The sequence below is a fragment of the Gambusia affinis genome, linkage group LG17, assembly GCF_019740435.1.
Source record: "Gambusia affinis linkage group LG17, SWU_Gaff_1.0, whole genome shotgun sequence".
In the NCBI taxonomy this organism is placed as follows: Eukaryota; Metazoa; Chordata; class Actinopteri; order Cyprinodontiformes; family Poeciliidae; genus Gambusia; species Gambusia affinis.
This window is the reverse complement of record NC_057884.1, coordinates 24,627,896-24,646,967: the sequence shown is the minus strand read 5'-3', so window position 1 is coordinate 24,646,967 and position 19,072 is coordinate 24,627,896. Positions and strand designations below refer to the sequence as shown.

At 44.3% G+C, this 19,072-nt stretch overlaps 2 protein-coding genes and 1 long non-coding RNA gene across 5 annotated transcripts in view; 2 read left to right on the top strand and 1 right to left on the bottom strand.

The window, feature by feature from the left end:
* Nucleotides 1-9,631, top strand: part of shroom3 (shroom family member 3) — a 42,490-nt gene extending 32,859 nt beyond the window's left edge. For all 3 annotated transcript variants that reach the window (XM_044144435.1, XM_044144436.1, XM_044144437.1), the window contains 14 exons: nucleotides 445-570; nucleotides 644-1,071; nucleotides 1,424-1,651; nucleotides 1,737-1,899; nucleotides 2,126-2,405; nucleotides 2,484-2,560; nucleotides 2,865-2,956; nucleotides 3,719-4,361; nucleotides 4,438-4,615; nucleotides 4,994-5,127; nucleotides 6,816-6,903; nucleotides 7,934-8,099; nucleotides 8,185-8,306; nucleotides 8,560-9,631. In XM_044144435.1, coding sequence (XP_044000370.1) covers nucleotides 445-570; nucleotides 644-1,071; nucleotides 1,424-1,651; nucleotides 1,737-1,899; nucleotides 2,126-2,405; nucleotides 2,484-2,560; nucleotides 2,865-2,956; nucleotides 3,719-4,361; nucleotides 4,438-4,615; nucleotides 4,994-5,127; nucleotides 6,816-6,903; nucleotides 7,934-8,099; nucleotides 8,185-8,306; nucleotides 8,560-8,856 — 3,022 coding nt within the window. In that variant the 3' untranslated portion in view covers nucleotides 8,857-9,631. The remainder of the gene's footprint in view (nucleotides 1-444; nucleotides 571-643; nucleotides 1,072-1,423; nucleotides 1,652-1,736; nucleotides 1,900-2,125; nucleotides 2,406-2,483; nucleotides 2,561-2,864; nucleotides 2,957-3,718; nucleotides 4,362-4,437; nucleotides 4,616-4,993; nucleotides 5,128-6,815; nucleotides 6,904-7,933; nucleotides 8,100-8,184; nucleotides 8,307-8,559) is intronic.
* Nucleotides 4,553-7,919, bottom strand: LOC122847085. The gene is made up of 3 exons (XR_006373330.1): nucleotides 7,817-7,919; nucleotides 6,781-6,967; nucleotides 4,553-4,651 (listed from the first exon to the last, which is right to left on the bottom strand). It is a non-coding gene; the product is annotated as an uncharacterized LOC122847085 (long non-coding RNA).
* Nucleotides 9,632-10,728: 1,097 nt separating the features above from the next.
* On the top strand, nucleotides 10,729-18,152 carry LOC122847083 (titin-like). Its single transcript, XM_044144438.1, has 5 exons — nucleotides 10,729-14,215; nucleotides 14,784-15,017; nucleotides 15,290-15,627; nucleotides 16,247-16,434; nucleotides 16,978-18,152. Exons 1-5 carry the CDS (start codon nucleotides 10,804-10,806, stop codon nucleotides 17,423-17,425), a joined length of 4,620 nt encoding a protein of 1,539 aa, XP_044000373.1. The 5' UTR covers nucleotides 10,729-10,803; the 3' UTR covers nucleotides 17,426-18,152.
* Nucleotides 18,153-19,072: the final 920 nt, after the last annotated feature.

Here is a 19,072-nt window from a genome sequence, read left to right as displayed (position 1 = left end):
ATCCTCCACCGCTGTGTTAGCTTAGCTAATAGCAGCGGTAGCTAACCTACCTCAGAGAAATAAACATCAAGCCGAAACACTGTAAAATACTGTAACGGACTGAATGAGCTGTTATTTGTGTGGAAAATGTTTGAGTGTCTCTCAGTGTTGAATCCTGGCGTTGTTGTCAGTTGGCATGGCAACGGATCTGAGCGTAGCTTAGCTGACACAAAGAGAAAAAAAGTGTTTTGGAGTTATTCTTTAAGGGGTTTTTTATTTTTCCCTCTGCCGTGACATTAAATTAATAATCCCAACGCCTCCAGGTTTCATTCAGTTAACAGACGGAGAGTAAAACAATCGTCTTTCTGCCCTGCAGTGTGGTGAACTTCCGTTAAAATCCTGGATGTAAATTTAATGAGTCACGTCTAACAAAAGGCTGATAAATAATTCCTGTTTGGTCTTCAGGCTTCCAGCTGATCCCGTCTCGGCGCTCCAGAGGAGCCGCAGCAGCTTCCAGCTGGACGGAGACGTCAACAGGAACTGTCCTTATCGACCCGAACCCCAGGAGACGGTCGACCCCCTGCAGGACAGGTCAGAGCCCTCCCAGAGGTCAGCTCTCCAACATGTCTGCTCTTGTCCTGATGTTTGGTGCTTCTCCAATCAGATCTTACAGGGACTCTGTGAAAGACGCCCAGCCTACCGTCCTTCGCTCCACTTCCTTCAGACAGAGAGACCTCAGCTCTCCGCCTCCTGTCGTCTCCGGCCCTCAGCCGTTCCCCAACTCTGCTAAGTACAACTCACTGGAGAAAAGAGGCCCTAAAACGAAGCCCAAACCTCAGGGCATCGTCATGCCACCGGTCACTTCCCCTCACATCCCGAAGGAGAGGCATGCGGTCAGCCCCGAAAACGGAGGCCAGAGCCCGCCGCCGCTCCCCAGCGTGCCTCCGGTCGGCCCGCCGGCTCTGACCAGGATCCGCGGCCGCAAGCGTCTGACGGCCGACCAGAAGAAACGTTCGTACTCCGAACCAGAGAACATGAACGAAGTGGGAGTTTCTGATCCAGAAACAGCTGCGCTCTTCCGACGAGGAGGAGGTAAAAACATCTCAGTCAAACCGTAACGCATCGCAACGCTACCGAGAAGGTTACGCTTGCTAATGCTAAACCGCTAGTCATAAACATGAATCCAGCCAAGACTAAAGCGCTACACTAACATGGTATTTAGCAGAAGCTAAAGCGCTAATTATAACCATGCTGATGTCCACCATGTGTCTATGACACACTGTCATATTTATTCAGTTGAAATTTTACAAAACAGCCAATTAGCTCTTTAGAATTTATAGGTAAAACTAATTTAGGGGAATTTTTTATGTTAGTAGCAGATTAGCATATTAGCCGAAGTCTGGCTACATCTGGTTTTACTGTCTAATCTCTGCTGTTCTTCCAGAAACTAGCGTAGCAGACCGCCGGAAGATGTTTGAGCTCGCAGCGGGCCACGTTGGCGCCGGACTCAGTCAGGGCGCCGTGTCCAGGTCGGACCTGCGGCAACTCCGCCAAGACGCTCTGGTTGAGTACGTGGAGAGGAAGCGAGGGATTAGGAGGGACGAGGCAGGGCAGAGGACTGGACCCAGACCTCGCAGCGCTTATTTCCACCCTGAGCAGGGATACCACACAGGTCAGAGCAGCTCAGGGTCGTCCAGTTTGGGTCTGAATGACATGACAGAAACCTGATGACATTTTTGGCTTCTCCTGTTGGACAGACACCTACAGCCTCTCGTCCACCTCCAGCATGCTTTCCCTTCAGGACCCTGGTCCGGATCACGGCGTCCCTGCTCTTGGATCTGACCGTTGGAGCCTCCAGTCCAACCTGTTCTACCCGGGCAGGGTGACCACACCCAGACCTCCGGCTCAGCCGATCCCTGGGTAACCAATCTCTGACGTCACCAATCTCTGACGTCACCAATCTCTGACGTCACCAATCTGTGACGTCACCAATCTCTGACGTCACCAATCTCTGACGTTACCAATCTCTGACGTCACCAATCTCTGACGTCACCAATCTCTGACGTCACCAATCTCTGACGTCACCAATCTCTTTTCTTAAATGAATGTTTTTAACTCATTTCATGGTTTTTCTTCTTATCTCCAGTCTTGATCTCCAAATCAGTCCAGATCTGAACCCTGAAGCCCGAATCAACAGTCACTCCGGTACCAGAGACTCGAACAGAAGTCAAGACCGGCAGATGGCTGACACTCAGTACAAACCCGGACTCTCTACGAAGGTCAACGAGGCGTTGCAGAGGGTCGGGTCGGTCCACAGGACCGGGAGGTCGGCCTCTGCTGAGGATCTGCTGGAGCGTTTAGAAAACAAATATTCACCTCAACACATTCGATCTCGCTCGTCCCCGACCGCAGACAAACTCAACCAGGTAATCCTGAACTTTGAAAACGATTGGACCCAGGCGGTTCCTTGAGTCAGAAAACTGACAGACCTTTGTTTGTTTCAGAACTTAATTTCAGGGGAAATCAAGAGTTTCAACGTTTCCTTCTCTGAATCTGGACGATGTGCTCTGGCTGCAGATCGGTACGGCTAATCTGCTTTTCACACAACACAAAACTGCAGTTCTAGCCATTTGTACTCACAGTGTCTGCAGACAGTTGAGATTTCATAGTCAAGCAGGTCGACTGTCTTTATTTTCACTATCTGAGTTTCCTAGTGAGTTTGATGAGCTAGTTGGGCTGGTAGGTTTACAATAATGTTTTAAAATCTAACTAGATGCTTACTAATCAGATTCCTGTTGGACTAATTTTATATTTAAAGATGTAAAATAATTAACATTGAAATTTTATGTAAAATTGTTACTTATTTGTGTTTTTGTGTCTCTCAGACCTGCAGACATTCACAGATCAACAGAGTTCAGTTCTCCTCAGTCAAACTGGTTCAATGAGAATTCAGACCAACCGACAACGTCGCCACAAGGTGAGACATCCAACCAACCATCCAACCAAACATCCAACAAACCATCCAACCAAACATCCAACCAAACATCCAATCAATCATCCAACCAACCATCCAGCCAACCATCCAACCAAACATCCAACCAACCATCCAACCAAACATCCAACCAAACATCCAGTCAAACATCCAACAAACCATCCAACCAAACATCCAACCAAACATCCAACCAAACATCCAGCCAACCATCCAACCAAACATCCAACCAAACATCCAACCAACCATCCAACCAAACATCCAACCAAACATCCAACCAAACATCCAGCCAACCATCCAACCAAACATCCAACCAAACATCCAACCAAACATCCAACCAACCATCCAGCCAACCAACCATCCAACCAAACATCCAACCAACCATCCAGTCAAACATCCAACAAACCATCCAACCAAACATCCAACCAAACATCCAACCAAACATCCAGCCAACCATCCAACCAAACATCCAACCAAACATCCAATCAATCATCCAACCAACCATCCAACCAAACATCCAACCAAACATCCAACCAAACATCCAACCAAACATCCAACCATCCCTTCGTCCATATTGGATTTTATATCCAACTGGATTAACTTTCTCCATCTTTAATTATAAAAAGCCTTTTAGAAATCTCCAGTCCCAACATTATTTAGTGTCAAAGTTTTGCTGAATCTTCTTTCTTTTCATTTGTCCATTTTTCTTTTTTCTCTAAATTCTCGCTCTTTTCTTTCCTCTGGTCCTAGACGTCTCTCTCACCCCCGTCGGTCGTAGAGAGCGCCAGAGGAACGGCGAACGTCTCCGGGCCTACAGCGCCTCCACCCTGGCGGCCTCCGTCGGCCTTCCCTCGCCCTTCTCCTCTCCCGGGACCCAGCAGGCCGGCGGCGCCGCGGAGTGGACGTCCAGCGAGAGGCTGAGCCAGGCCAACCTGGACGGCATCACCTTCCCAGAAACCCTGCAGACCGGCGACAGACAGACCAGACGCAGCCTGAGCGACGGAACCACAGAGGACGGACACCGAAGCAGAACCTCGAGCTTGGAGTTGACTGGAGAGATTTCTGAAAACACCAAACCAGTTTCACCAGTCACATCAGAACCGCCACCATACAGGAAGACCAGTGGGAGCTCCACTTCCTCCCATCAGTCCGTCCATCCACACCTGTCCTCTCTGAGGATCTCTGAGTCCAGCCTCAGCGGCTCCTTCGAGCAGCAGCCGCTGCAGACAGGAAACCTTCAGGAGTTTGACGACGTCTTCCTCACCAATCCTCCTCCTCCTCCTCCTCCTCTCTCTCCACCGATTATAGAGACCAACATCATGGAGGACGTCCTTCCTCTCCCTCCTCCACCACCTCCAGCTGAGTTAGAAGCAGATCTTCAGTCGTTACAAATGTTTGTTTCCAGTCCTTCCTGAATCCACATTTATTATTAAAACCTCAAAGTTCCTGATTGTTTCTCTGTTTTTTAGCTCTAATCCAGAAAACAACTCGGCTCCCATCCGGACGTCTTCGGCTCAGTCCGCTCCTCCATTAAAGCCGCAGCCGTCCAACTCGACTGAGGACGTCTTCGTCTTCCAGTACCAGCCGCTTCCCAGGAGGGAGAAGTCACCCGAAGAGCTGAGGGTGGAGGCGCTGACTCAGCAACTGGTTCGTAGTTCGACTCCACGCCACAGACCAAACAAACTGGATCAGAAAAGATCAAATCAACAAAGATAGTTCATCTCTAACCTACACTACCGCCTTGTTGCTTTTACACAATTTAAAAACTGATTTCTACAAAATAATGACTATTAAATAAAAATATGTAAGTAGAAATAAGTGATTGCCTAAATATTAACCCCCTTTAAAGTGAACTAATTCAATAAAGGTCCAGCTAATTGGCGCTAGGAGTCTCCGAATGAGTGGAAGAGTGATTGTAGATTAAAGTAAAAGTCAGGGGATGGATAGAAAACAATCTCTATGGCCCCGAATATGTGACAGATGTAATGAGTCGCTGAATGTAAATCATCTACTTCTGGTGCTCAGGTGCTGCAGGATCCCTCTCTGGCGCCCCTGCTGGACACCTGGGGAGGCGAATGCACTATGAAGCTGATGGAGGAAATCTTTTCTAACGGCAGCCTGACTGGTGGAGCACAGGGGGGTTCACTTCCAGGTCAAAGGTAACAAACATACGCTCACTTTCTGAATATTATCTGAACTAGTTCTACTCCTTCAATCCTCATTAATGAATCATTAACTGAGTAATAAAAATAAATATATTTTATATAACTCTCTAAATTAACTGCAACATTTTCACCTGTAGGAGATAAAATGGTTTTGGTGAAAGGTGCAACGTTTTAAACAGAGGGTTTAAATTTGACTTTCAAAATAAAGCCAGTGTATGTATCTCAAATAAGAGTTTAAACATTTAGCTCCTCAAATATAAACTTAAATATTTAAAAGAGAAGTTTTAAGTTGAACTTTCAAAATAAAGTTAACAAATTATGTTTAAAAAATTTACTTAAACATTTTGATCTGAAGTTTAAAAATAAAGCTAATATAACTTAAAACTGTTTGATGATCTTCAAAGTAAAAGATGAAACAGTGAAATAGACGGTTTAACTTGAACTTTCAAAATAAAACTAATAGATGCATTTTAAGAGTTAAAATATGTAAAACTGAAGTTTTACTTCAAAATAAAGGTAAAATAGTTTTAACCAAGTTAAAGAAATAGTTTAGCTCAGACTTTCAAAATAAAACTATCAGTTACTGAGAGTTCAGAACAATATGGACGCCTGAAGAGTCCGAGACGGGAAGTTTGTTTTTATTGAACTCGGTGTTCAGAGGAGGAATGTCTTCTCATCAGAAACAATAATAATCAGGACAGAGGCTCACGTTTTCATTTACTGCTTCCAAATCAGAGATTACAGGAGATAAAACCTTCCTCTCTTGAGGGGATCCAGTGACGACGCTCGGCGGGCGACGAGGTGACCTGCAGGTCACCGCCTGTTTGTCTTGGTTTGTCTGAGGTGGCATCAGCAGGAAAGACCAGATTAACCTGAGTATCGTTTCCCAGCAGCTGAATATCCAAACTCAAAGTTTCCTTCAACATTTTTCTGCTCGGTGATGCAGTTTGACCTGAAAATGACCCCAGATCAGCGCTAAAAAAAACTCAGTTTGTCTCTTTTTAACAGCCAGTACAACGGAGGGCTGGTCAACACTGACACCTAGCGGCCACACGGGGGAACTGCACACATTTGATCCATATTAACATTATTTTGTAAATAAACAAATAAATGCCTCCATAATTATGTAATCAACAATTAAATATAAAAATATATTAAAATGTGCATTTATAAAATAAAGTACCGCAATGAGAACATTTTTTATAATTTCTTTCTTTGGTTTTTGAATGTTTGTAAATGTTTCAAACTAACTTAAATTATAAGACAAAGAAAACAGAGAACAGAAAATGAAACGTTTAAATGAAGATGTTTATTATGAGAAGGAAACAGATCCTGATATTAATGTGTTTTGCACATTCTAAGTTTTATTCTTAATTGTAACTTCTAATTTGTATTTTAAAAAATGCTAAAACATTTTTGGGTCTATTTATTAATTGTTTGTATTTAAAAAATTTAAATAATACATTATTTATTAGACAGATTTTTAATTAATTAATTTCAAGTTATATATATATTTTTTGTCCTCAGGGGTAAAAATCTTGAATTTATTATCAAATAAAATATCTATAACTAAATATTATTTAGCAGAAAATAACCTGCAGTTGTGTGGAAACAGAAAATCAAATTTACATTCTACTTTATGCATACATTGAGATTATTGACGTGTTTATTTCTCTTCTCAGGACGCTGGTCGGTGTCGGTGATCAGAGTTCGGACCAAACGAAGGAGACGGATGTTGATGAAGACGAGAACGACGTCGACACCAGGAAGGTAAACACCTGACTGTCCAGCAACAGCAGCTGAAACATCAAATAATCCTCTGGAGAAGTTCCTCCTAAAAGTTATTAAAATTAATTAACAGAAACCAGCAGGAAAACTCAACTGCAGTAACCTGGTTCAACCCACAGGGGGCAGCACTGAGATGGCTTTAGGCCAGAAATGGAAGAATTAACATGAATATTAATACAAAAATATCAAATATTGCTCAGAAATATAAAGATAGTCAACACACAAAAACTAGATTTATTGATTAGTAAAAAATCAGGACAGGATGATGAGAAAGAAACAAACATCCATGATTGATGCAGATAAAGTGACGTGGGTTTAAAAATTTATATATGATAATAAATGAACATAAATGCATTGATTAAAATCACAAAGAAATAAAATAAATTATGAAACATTTAGAATTAAAGATGTGAAAGTATAAAAAATAGTTAAAATAATCTAAAGATCTTGTTAACTGATAGTTTCTGTTCTGATTATTAATATTTATTGAAGGGAAATTTTGTTTGCAGTAAATTTTATCGAAGGTTTCGGCTGTGTGGGGGTTTTGTTTCACATTTAATTTAGATATTTTTAATCTCTTCCAATTCCAGAGTTAAGAGTTATTTTAGAACATCAGAGTTTATTAATCAATAAAACTTGAATTATTGCACTATTATCATTGAATTTGTTGAAAATGGTCTCAAAAAACAACAATAATGACATTTTTTGCAGTAATTACTGGGATAATTTATCATATAAAACTTTGTTATCATGACAGGTTTAACAGTCACCAACCTGAGGAATCTGGAGAGTTCAAAGGTCAAAAGCAAATCAAATAATCAGTTTGAAGTTTAAAAAAACTGTGAAATATATCATTTAAACACCAAGAGCTGAACAAACCACGGGGTGCACTTACTTTCCCTTCCAATTCAGAAAACTCCTGTTTCTCTGCGTCTCAGACTGATGGGTGGAGTTGTTCCCTCCACACCTGAGAGCAGAGAAACGAGGTGATGTTTGTCCTCCTGTCCACCAGGGGGAGCTGTGTGAGGCCCTGCGGCGCTGCGTGGCGGCGATGCAGCGGGAGAAGGCGGCTCTGGCTGAGGAGCAGCGGCGCCACCAGGCTGCGGCCGCCGACATGGAGGCGCTGATCCAACAGCAGCTGAAGGCCAACGAGAAGGAGAAGTACAGCATGTTCATAGGTAGGCAGCCAGCAGGGAGAGGTCAAAGGTCAGAGCGGGGTCTCACCATCAGCTGATCATCGCTGTTGTCTGCTGTTGTCTGCAGGAGACCTGGAGAGGATCGTCAACCTGCTGCTGTCTCTGTGCAGCCGCCTGTCCAGGGTGGACAAGTCTCTGCTTTCTCTGGACAGAAACGGAGGTTTGACTGAAGACGCCGCTGAGGAGAGGGTGAGACATACGGCAAGCTGTCCACGCATTTAATGTTTGTCCACGCATTTAATGTTTGTCCACGCATTTAATGTTTGTCCACACATTTAATGTTTGTCCACGCATTTAATGTTTGTCCACACATTTAATGTTTGTCCACACATTTAATGTTTGTCCACGCATTTAATGTTTGACCGGCCGGCCCACAGCTCAAACACTCAGCTGTATTCCCACATGAGCTAACAGATATTTCTCTGCTCCTCCTCTTCCTCAGGACTCCCTTCATCACAAGCGTTCGCTGCTCCTTCGTCAAACCGAAGACGCGCGGGAGCTGAAGGAGAACCTGGACCGGCGGCAGCGCGTGGTCACCGCCATCCTGACCGGCTACCTCACCGAAGCACAGCTCCACGACTACCGCCGCTTCGTCAGCGCCAAACCCTCGCTTCTGATTCGCCAGCGCCAGCTCGATGACCTCATCCGGCAGCGGGAGGAGCAGCTGGCGCGACTCGCCGAGAGCCTGCCGCCAAGCCCCGCCCACTCCGTCAGGTCCACCGCTGTGACATCACTGTGATGTAACGAGATAGAGCCACACTTTGATATCTAGTTTTTCATCTGACTGTCCTTAAACAACCCAAACGGTGCTTTCAGGGACCTGAGCAGGTCCGTTTGTTCGTAGGACCGGACAAAACGAGCGGAGGTCCAAAGACAGAACCGAGTCATCTGCAAAGAATCGAACTTTCAGCCACGTCTTCCATGAAACCGCGCTCTGCTCCCGCACATGTACAGCCAGCCTGCAGGAAATCGGACCGCTCCGAACCCAAAGGACTGAGACGTTTCCACAAACCTTCCAGCACATTTTCCCCAGGAGGAGCGTCGAGCAGCAGCACCGTAACGCTGCCGCCGCGCTCTTGAACGCAGCTCAATGCACTTTGTCTGACCACTGTTTCCACCAACCACTTCATGGCTGAACGCTCGCAAACCGGCAGGAAAACCGGGAAGAAACGAAACCTGCCAGCTTTTTAACATTCACCGTCACACACTGGCATGTTTTAGATGTTTTATAGCCATTATCGTCACGTCTAGCAGCAAATTCTGGGCCGTTCAGAAGTAAATAAAACAAGAAGAATTAAAAAACGGTTCCCAAAGATATTTAATTTTGTACAACGGGGAACCTGAACACAGAAGGATCTTCACCTCCAAGAGGGTTTTTTGCTCCAGCAGGAGCAGAAAGTGACTTGTTGAATCTCCTCCGTTTTCCTCCAGCTGTGAAATGAGTTTCAGAAACACGACTCCGTATTTAATCTCCGCCTGAAGATTTTGTTCAATAAAAGCACTTTTTCAGCTCATCCTGTTTCTCTTTCATTTATTTTTTAAAACTTGGTTTTAAAAACACAAATTCTGTTGGTACCAATTTTTACCCTGATTACAAATGAAAACTTTTATCTGCATCTACGAGACAAATTTGGATCATTTGTGATCGATAGTTGGTGGCTGCAGAAAGAAATAAGTCCAAGGGCCACAAATGGCCCCTGGGCCACAGTTTGGACACCCCTGGTTTAAACACAATTAGTATGAGAGAAATAATTAGCTGAACATAATCTGATCTTTATTTAAATGTTAAATAATGAAATATGAAATCATAAAATGGTGAGTTTGGATCCAGCAAAGTCTAAATTTAAGATCCAAACAAACAGAAAATTAAAGGTTGTGTCATAAAATCTCCTGAACTTTGACCTTCAATGTGTCCATTTTTATGTTTCTACCAGTTAGAGAGAGCAAAACGTTTTGAGAGATTTCAGTTGTTTCTTTGCTCTCTGAGCTGATTTAACAGAAACCTGTAACTCCAACAGCAGAGGCAGAAACACCGAGAAAAAAACCTTCATTTTGATTTATAAAGTCTTCATGTGGATATGAAGTTATTACTATGAATGCAGTTTATATGAAAACTGAATATTTCAGACTGTGTTATCGCTCTTCAGGGTGAACTTAAACTAGTTTATGGTGCTGCATCACATCACAAATTTATATTTGATGACTAAAAACTGATCTGTGTAGCTAGTAGATTACTGATATAAATAGTGTTTATTTCTTGTTTTGACAAGAAATCACATGCTGATGATGTGTGTAAATATTCACCTTATGGCACTTTCAGCACTCCATAGATGTCCAGGGACCGAATAGAAGAAGATAAATCAGAACAAAAATAAACTTTAAAGTAACAGAAAGAAAAATTTGAGACCTGAATTGATACATTTTTTGAGAAATTTAGTTTTGTTGCAGAATTTTTAATTAATATTCTACAATTTTTGAGAAAATGTTTAGCTTTCTTTCTTAATAATGACAATACTGTGAAAACAGGATTTGATGAACCAGGTGAACATATTGGACATCCGGGTCACCTGCTATGTTTCAGCAGGTGAGTTTGGGGTTAAATACTTGCGGTGGGCGGGGCTTAGATGGGCTGACAGAAACAACTGCCCGACCTTTGAGACGGAGCAGAACCTGAACGGAACCCAGCATGGCCACAGACTTCACTCAGGACGCGGTTCTGGTTTTCCTGCAGCGCTGCGGCGGCTCGGCGAAAAACACCGAACTGCTGGCCCACTTCTTGCCCTACCTGCGGGACAATCCGGACAACGTCGGGAACCGAGATCTCTTCAAGAGTTTCGTCAACTCCGTGGCAACCGTGTCGAAGATCGACGGGGTGTCTACCGTGATCCTCAGGAAGAAGTACAGAGGATATGTTTCTGGTGAAGGTTCGGGCAGAAACTCCGCGGAACCAGGTCCGGACGGAGCCAGCTTATCGCCGGCGGTAAGCCTCGCCCCTCCGGGAGACACCGAGAGGAATCCCGCCCTACCTGCTGCTGGGATCGTGGTGGAGAGCGGTGCCAGGCTGAAATACAGAGAAAACCCGAGTCCAGAACCCGTCCAGGTACGAAACCGGGTCCCAGAACTTTCAGAGATTCCTTATCAGAGCAAAACAGAGGAACAGATCAGACTGATTTCTGCTCCTGGAGCTCCAGCTGTGAGGCATCAGGATTACATCCCTGAGCCAATCAGATGGCAGGAAATGCCTCAAGAAAGTTTTATTCCAGCCCCCACCAGAAGACAGGAAGCCCCCCATCAGGACCGCTTTCCAGAACCGATCAGAGGACAGGACTATGAACCTATTGGAGGACATATTGTCAGCCACCAGGACTACACACCGAGACCTACTGGAAGGTATGAAGTCCCTCAACAGGATTTCCCCCATTTGCCCTCTAGAAGAGTGGACAAACCACATCAGGGAACCGTTCCTGAACCTGTCAGAGGACACATCGTCGGCCGTCAGGACCATGCCCCAGACCCCGGTGAAAGGTGGGATCCCCCAAATCAGGGAACCGTCTCAGAACCCAATAAAGGACGTATCGTCAGCCGTCAGGACCATGCCCCAGAGCCCATCAAAGGACAGAAGACCTCTCATCAGAAGCGCATTTCTGAACCCTTCAGAGGACATGTTGGTAACCGTCAGGACCACTTTCCAGGACCTGTTAGGGGACAGCAGGTCCTTCATCAAAGTCCATTCCCAGCCCCCAACAGAAGATGGGATGCCCTGCATCAGGATCCAAGAGGATTTGTGATTAGCCGTGTCCCAGAACCCAACAGAGGACAGAATGCTTTTTATCAGGACCCCAGCAGAGATCCTCTGAGAAGTTCTCAACCTCCCACATCTCAACCACCAAGAGGACAGCAGAGCTTTTATCAGATCCCTCAAAATCCAGAACACCTCAGGGGCTGGGAGATTCCTTATCAGGATCCTATTCCTGAATACCTCAGTGGACAGCAGGTCCCCCAGAATCTAGAACCTCTCAGGGGACAACGGATTCCTTATCAGATCCCTCAAAATCCAGAACCTCTCAGGGGACAACGGATTCCTTATCAGGTCCCTCAAAATCCAGAACCTCTCAGAGGACAATGGATTCCTCATCAGGTCCCACAGACACCAGAACACTTCAGGGGACAGGAGATTTATTATGAAGACCCTGTCCCAGAAGCCTTTAGAGGTCAGAACGTCTATTATCAAAAACCCATTCCAGAATACCTCAGTGGGCATCAGATTCCCCAAAATATAGAACTTCGTAGGGGACAGCAGGTCCCCCAGAATCCAGAACCCCTGAGGGTACAACGGGTTCCTCAACAGATACCAGAACACTTTAGGGGACAGGAGATTCCTTATGAGGATCCTGTCCCAGAACCCTTCAGAGGTCAGAACGTCTATTATCAAGAACCCATTCCAGAATACCTCAGTGGACATCAGGCCCTCCAGAATCTAGAACCTCTTAGGGGACAGCAGGTGTCTTATGACCCTGTTCCAGAACATATCAGAGGACAGAAAATCTATTTTCCAGACTCCAATCCAGATTTACATAGAGAACAGAAGATTCCTTATCAAGATCCAATACCTGAATACCTCGGTGATCAGCAAATCCCCCAGAATCCAGAACAGCTTTTGACAGCAGGTCCCCCAGAACCTGAGAGGAATATAGAACCTCTCAGAAGACAGCAGGTCCACCAGAATCTAGAACCTCCTAATGGAAAGGAAGTACCCCAGAATCCAGACCTACGTAGGGTACATCAGAAGAATCCAGAACCTCTCCAGAGACAGCCGGTCCCCCAGAGTCCAGAACCTCTAAAAGGACAGTGGAACCCAAAGAGTCCAGAACTACATAGGGTACACGAGAGGAACGCAGAACCTCTCCAGGGACAGCCGGTCCCCCAAAATCTAGAACCTCTCCATGGACAGCCGGTCCCCCAAAATCTAGAACCTCTCCAGAGACAGCCAGTCCCCCAGAGTCGAGAACCTCTTAAGAGTCCAGAACTACATAGGGTACACGAGAATAACTCAGAACCTCTCCAGGGACAGCAGGTCCCCCAAAATCTAGAACTTCTTAAAGGACAACCGGTCCCCAAAAATCTGGAACCTCTTAAGGGACAGCCAGTCCCCCAGAGTCCAGAACTACATAGGGTACATCAGAAAATACCAGAACCTCTTAAAGGACAGCAGGTCCCCAAAAATCTGGAACCTCTCCACAGAAACCAGATCCCTCAGGGTGTAAAACCTGCTAAAGGACAGCAGGTTAACCAAAGTCTGGAACCTCACAAGGGACAGCATATCTCCCAGAGTCCAGAACTACGTAAGGTACATCAGAAAAATCTAGAACCTCCTAAGGAACAGCAGATCCCCCAGAATCTAGAACCTCTTAAGGGTCAGCAGGTCCCCAAGAGTCCAGATCTACGTAGGCAACAGAAAATCTCCTTCCTGGATCTGGTTCCTGAATCAGATCCTGGACAACAGAGTCCTCCTCAGGACCCAGAACCCGTTGGAGGACCTGAACCCGTTCCTCAGCTCCATCAGGCTCCGGCCCGCCGCTTCAGACACAGGCAGAGCTACAGATCAGCCGTTTCTGAGGATGACGACAAAGAGGAGGAGGATGTCCAGATCAGACGTGGCTCAGCAGGAGGTCAGTGGCCCCTGAACGCCCCCCTCAGTGACGTGGCGAGGGCCATGTCTGCCTCCTCACCGTGCGTCATAGAGGCCCCGGCTCCTCCCTCCTCTTCCTCAGGGAATAAGGTTCCTCAGATCTACATCCAGAAGTCGGACATTGAAGTTCTGGCATCTCGATCCCACTCAGAGTCCGGGTCCAGACCAGAACCTGGACCTGTCCCTGTGGAGTCCATGAGACGCAGTCTGCCTCTAGAAGCAGAGTTCAACGCTGAACGCCTCCATGACAAACGTGCTGCTCGAAGCTCTGAACCAGTCGGACCCCATCAGAACCAGAGGCTGTCGTCCAGTCAGAGCGACATCTTCGACCCGCCGTCGGATGTGAGGTCCTCCGTCAGCGACTGGCCTCCGCCTGGGTCCTCCAGAACCCGTCTGGGTTCTGGAGCAGGTATAGCAGATTCTTTCTTCTTTCTGTTATCCAGACTTTCCTGGAATCTTCCGGACCAAAAGTTCTGCAGGTGTTCTGGATGTCTTTTTAAAATGTATTTCACTTATTTTAGTGTTGCATGTCACTGTAAAAAATATTTAATGTGTGAATTCAAACAAAAAAAGGTGCTATGCTGTCTGTATTTCCCATGAGCCACTTTAACTTCAGGATAACAACCATTTTACAAGATGGCCACTGCTATTGCCATGTGATGTTACACACTTTTATCATTTACATATATGTGAAATTAAGAGATTTTAGTTCTAAAATTAGTTTTCTTTGGCAACCATCTTTAAAAATCTAATCATAGAAATGATTTCTATAGATCTATTAATGGATGATTTGACATCAGAAATATTCATGTATGATAAATATGGGAATCTTTGACACCATGGCGGCCATTTTGAATTTTGTATTGGCTGATGTTTTTCTTCAAACAAACAAAACCCTGGAAACGGCTCCTCTGGTTTATGTGAAAAGTTTTCCTGACATATTCAGTGATCTGTTGAACTATTTGTTCCTCTTCCAGATGAACCTGCGGGTTTGTCAACGTCGCTGGAAGTTCTGCAGGAGTCCAACGGAACCAAGCTGGAACCTCTGGCCCGTCGCTCCGTCCTGAAAATGTCGTTCCATCAGTCGATGGGGAATCTCTGCGACGACGTGTCGCCTCCCAGTGGGAAGTTGCCGCTGTACCTGTCCAGCGATCATCTGAATGACAACCTGCAGTACGCGTCCAGAGGATCGTCCCTGAATCAGTCCACAGGTTGAGGAGGCGGAGTTCCTGTTATTGTTGTCTTCCATTTTTAATGGGTTTGAGTGTTTAGCATTAGCAACTACTACTTTTAAAGAATGTCTTTGCTGGTTTAGCTTTATTTTGTGATAGATTTTTTGTGTTTAGCATTAGTTTCTGCTATATTTTTATGTATTTAACTGTTTAGCGTTAGCTTCTGCTAGTTTTTAATGTGAGTATTAGCTTGAATATTTTTAATGTGTTTACTTTGGTGGCTATTGAAGCTAAAGTTTCCTCTGTTGTAGATGAACTCTATGATGATATGAAGTCGAGCAAAAGCTCCATCGACTCGCCTCAGGTGAAGCTCCGCTCGGCGGCGGCTCGGCGGATGAGCAGCCGACTGGGGAACCGGATTTCCCGCAGCTTGGGAAACGACCTGGACCAGGAGGAAGCCGGTGGAGGACTGAAGGACCCCAGACTGGAGCGGCAGCACCGAATCTCGTCCTCGTTGAGTCTTCCCCACCACCTGTCGTCCTCGTCGCTGTCGTCCTGCACTACGCCGCCGCGATGCCCCAGCCCCATTGCCTCAGAGGGCAGGAGGAAGGAATCCAAGAAGAGTCTTCACTCTCACAACGCCGGAAAGGTGGGACTAACATCCTGATCCGGTCCGCTTTAATCCAACTCCAGCGCGTTTGTCTACAAGGTCCAGTTCACACCCAAAACGCTAACCTCAGTCTGGGTCCAGCTGAAGTGAACTCTGGTTCAGTTTGAATGCATATGTGAACGCCAAGTGGACCATAGACTGCTCCAAAAGCAGGAAGTGGACTACAGAGCAGGGAATTCTGGGTAAATACAACCCAGGGCATTCTGGGTTGTAAACAAACCGTTAGCCTAGCGCTAGCTGGAAAGGTTTTGAGAATTCCTCCAAACACAAAAACCTGATGCTTCTCCATTTTTATTTCCATTCGGGGAAGAAGGAAGTTCTGCTCTGCATCCAGAACCAGAACCAAACGTGGAGAAGAAGCATTCAGCTTCTATGCACCACAAATCTGGAACAAACTGCTGAAACACAGAGTTCCTTTAAGCCAACCTGTTGACTTTCATTAATGAGAACTGGAACAATGATTGATCTGGGTTACAACTTTTCACTGTTTTATTTTTCCACTGAAATGTTTTCTCGTTTATTGTTGTGTATTTATGATGTAAGGCTCTTTGAACTGCCTTGTTGATGCTAACAAACTGGATGTGACTGTTGCCAACAGTCTGGGATCCCTCTGGAGGCCCTGGAGCACGACTGGATGGTGAAGGCAGCGGCGGGTGCCTGGCCCGACATCTACACCCTGTTCAGGTCCGACTCCTCGCTTCTCAACCGGCAGGACTTCATCTGCGGCTTCACGGTTCTGCACTGGATGGCAAAACATGGCGACCACCGAGTCATCAACACCCTGAGGTGAGCCTTCAGGCCGGGAGTTCTGCATTCTGGACCCGGTTTCAGTTTGACGTTGAGCCAAACCTGGAATCCAAACTCGGACCTAAAGCTGCAGCTGTAGATTATCTTAAGAATCAATTATTTTATAGATTATTAATAGGATTTAAAAAATTATTCTGAACATTTTACATTAAATCACCTTTTTGTCTAGAAAATTTCTTTCATCTCAATTTCAGATTTTTTTTCTAGCTAATTTTTGATTTTTTTAAAAATAAAATTTTTAGAGAATTTCAGAGACTGCTCTCAAAATTTCTGTCAAATTTCCAACTTTCCAAACTGAAAAATTAAAAAAAATTTGTAGAAGATTTTGGAGATCTCAAAATTTCAGAAGTTTTTCCTGAAAAATATTTCACTTTTCAAACTTAGAAATTTTAGAAAATTTTGGAGATTAATTTTAAAATTTGATTTTTTTTTCTAGCAAAATAATTTTTTTTAAAAAAGTCTTACATTTTCTTGTTTTTCCTATAAAATGTCTTAGATAAATCTCTGAATGTCTGTTTTCAGCTACGGGGTGGAGCAGAAAGGCCTGAGCTTCGATGTGAACGCCAAGTCGACGGCGGGTCAGACTGCGCTGCACGTCGCCGCCATGCACGGCCACAAAAACATCATCCGGCTGCTGGTGAAGAAGTTCAAAGCCGACGTGAAGCTGAGGGACATGGCGGGGAAGAAGGCCTGGCAGTACCTGAGTGACCGATCCCCGGACATGCTGGAGCTGCTGGCGGTGCCGCCGAAGGCCGCGCTGACCCACGGCGTCGAGAACGCCGAACCGGACTCGAAGCCGCCCAAGCAGCAGCAGCGGCGGCGCCTGCACCACCACTTCTCCTCGGCCTCCTCCGGCCAGCGGCCGCAGACGCTGGCCGGCCTGGTGAAGGTCAACAGGTCGTCGTCCATCGCCGCGATGCTGAAGCCCAAATCTCTGCAACGGTTCAGCAAACCAGAACCGGTTTGCTGAACCGTCCCTGTTGTGACAGACGTGTTGCTGCCTGCCTGCCTCCACTCTGAACACATTCAGCTCAACAGGCAGAACTTTTAGTTTTACTGTTTTTAATTTGGTTAGCAGTTTAAACATCAAGTCTCTAAAACGCATCTGTAGATGTTTGGATTTTATGAAAATTGTGCTCTAATCACTGGAAACATGACAATAAATGACTAAAATCCAGTTAAACATTTGATTCCAGCAAACTGACGATTACATGCAGGAAAAGTCATGAAAGAGTTTTTGCTATAAAATTATGAAAAATATACATTAAAGAAACAAATTAAATTTATTATTAGAATATTAACATGATATTGATAGCAATTATGCTAACATTAGCACTTTAGCTTATGTTTACTAAAGTTAGTTAATGTTTTCCAACATGCTAGCTTTCGCTCTCATGGCTAAGTCATGAAACTATGTACAAAATAGAAAAAACTAAATGACTAACAATTAAATTTTAATGTACAATGAAATAAAAATCCAATTAAATAAACATTTTAAATCATAAAATTTAATGTAAAAATGCTTTCTGGGGCCTTTTACTGGATTTCATAAGTTATAAATTTTTTCCTTCCACTTAATTTTCCATGCATTCTTAACCTATCAATGATTTTGTCACAAAACTTATGTATTATTCTATTTTTTCCAGGGTAACTGTAAGTTTTTATTAAATTAATCCAGAATAATCTGGAATATGTTTCGTTTTGCTCTGAGTTAATCTCTGTTGGCTCCGTTTGTTTATTTCTGTCTCGGTCTTCGAGGCGCCGCCCGTTCCCAACTGTAACATTTAGTTTCTGCAGCGGCTGAACACAAAGGAAGGATTTAGCCTCATGTTTCAGTCGGATACGGGAGGATAAACGAGGAAAAATCCGCCGGTCGTCATGATCTCAGGTTTCTCTCTGGAGAGACGAAGTTCTGTTCTGATTTTAACTGATTTTTAGACCAAAACAATAAAAATAAACATATTTACTAACATATTTAATGTCCCTTTTAATTGAGGAAGTGAAATTAATACCTGCTGGGTTTTAACAGGGTTATTTTTAGTTTTGAAAAAATATAAATGTGGCAAAACTTTTACTTATGTGCTTTTATTTTGAAGGAATGCTTGTCTTGTCTATGGTATTAATGTAAAGAATAAAAAAACCCTGAAAATGAATATAAATGTAATTAAATTTCTCTTATCACCAATCAGAAGTAATTGATTGGTCAGTGGGCGGGGCTAACTGAGCAACCAATCAAAGGTTAGGGTTAAATTTTTGGCTGGTTCTGGTTCTAAATATTTTTTATTAAATCTATATGCTGTAAGTTATTGAAATTATCTCTCCACATAAAAAATATATATGTATATGATTTAGAAATATTATTTTAAATATATATTTTATCTAATTGGGTGTTTATTCTTCATTTAACAAGTTAATTATTTATTGAAATTTAGTATTTTTGGTTTTGGTCTGCAGTCCTTGTTGAATCTGTTGGTATTTCTGCATTAATGTACCGTATTATTTAACAAACTAGATCAGATATCATTTAAATAAACACTTTTTGTGTCTGTTTTCATGAAAACAGCCTGCAGTGAAGCCGGATCTCCAGTTCTGGTTCTCCGCCCGTTGGGTGGGTTCG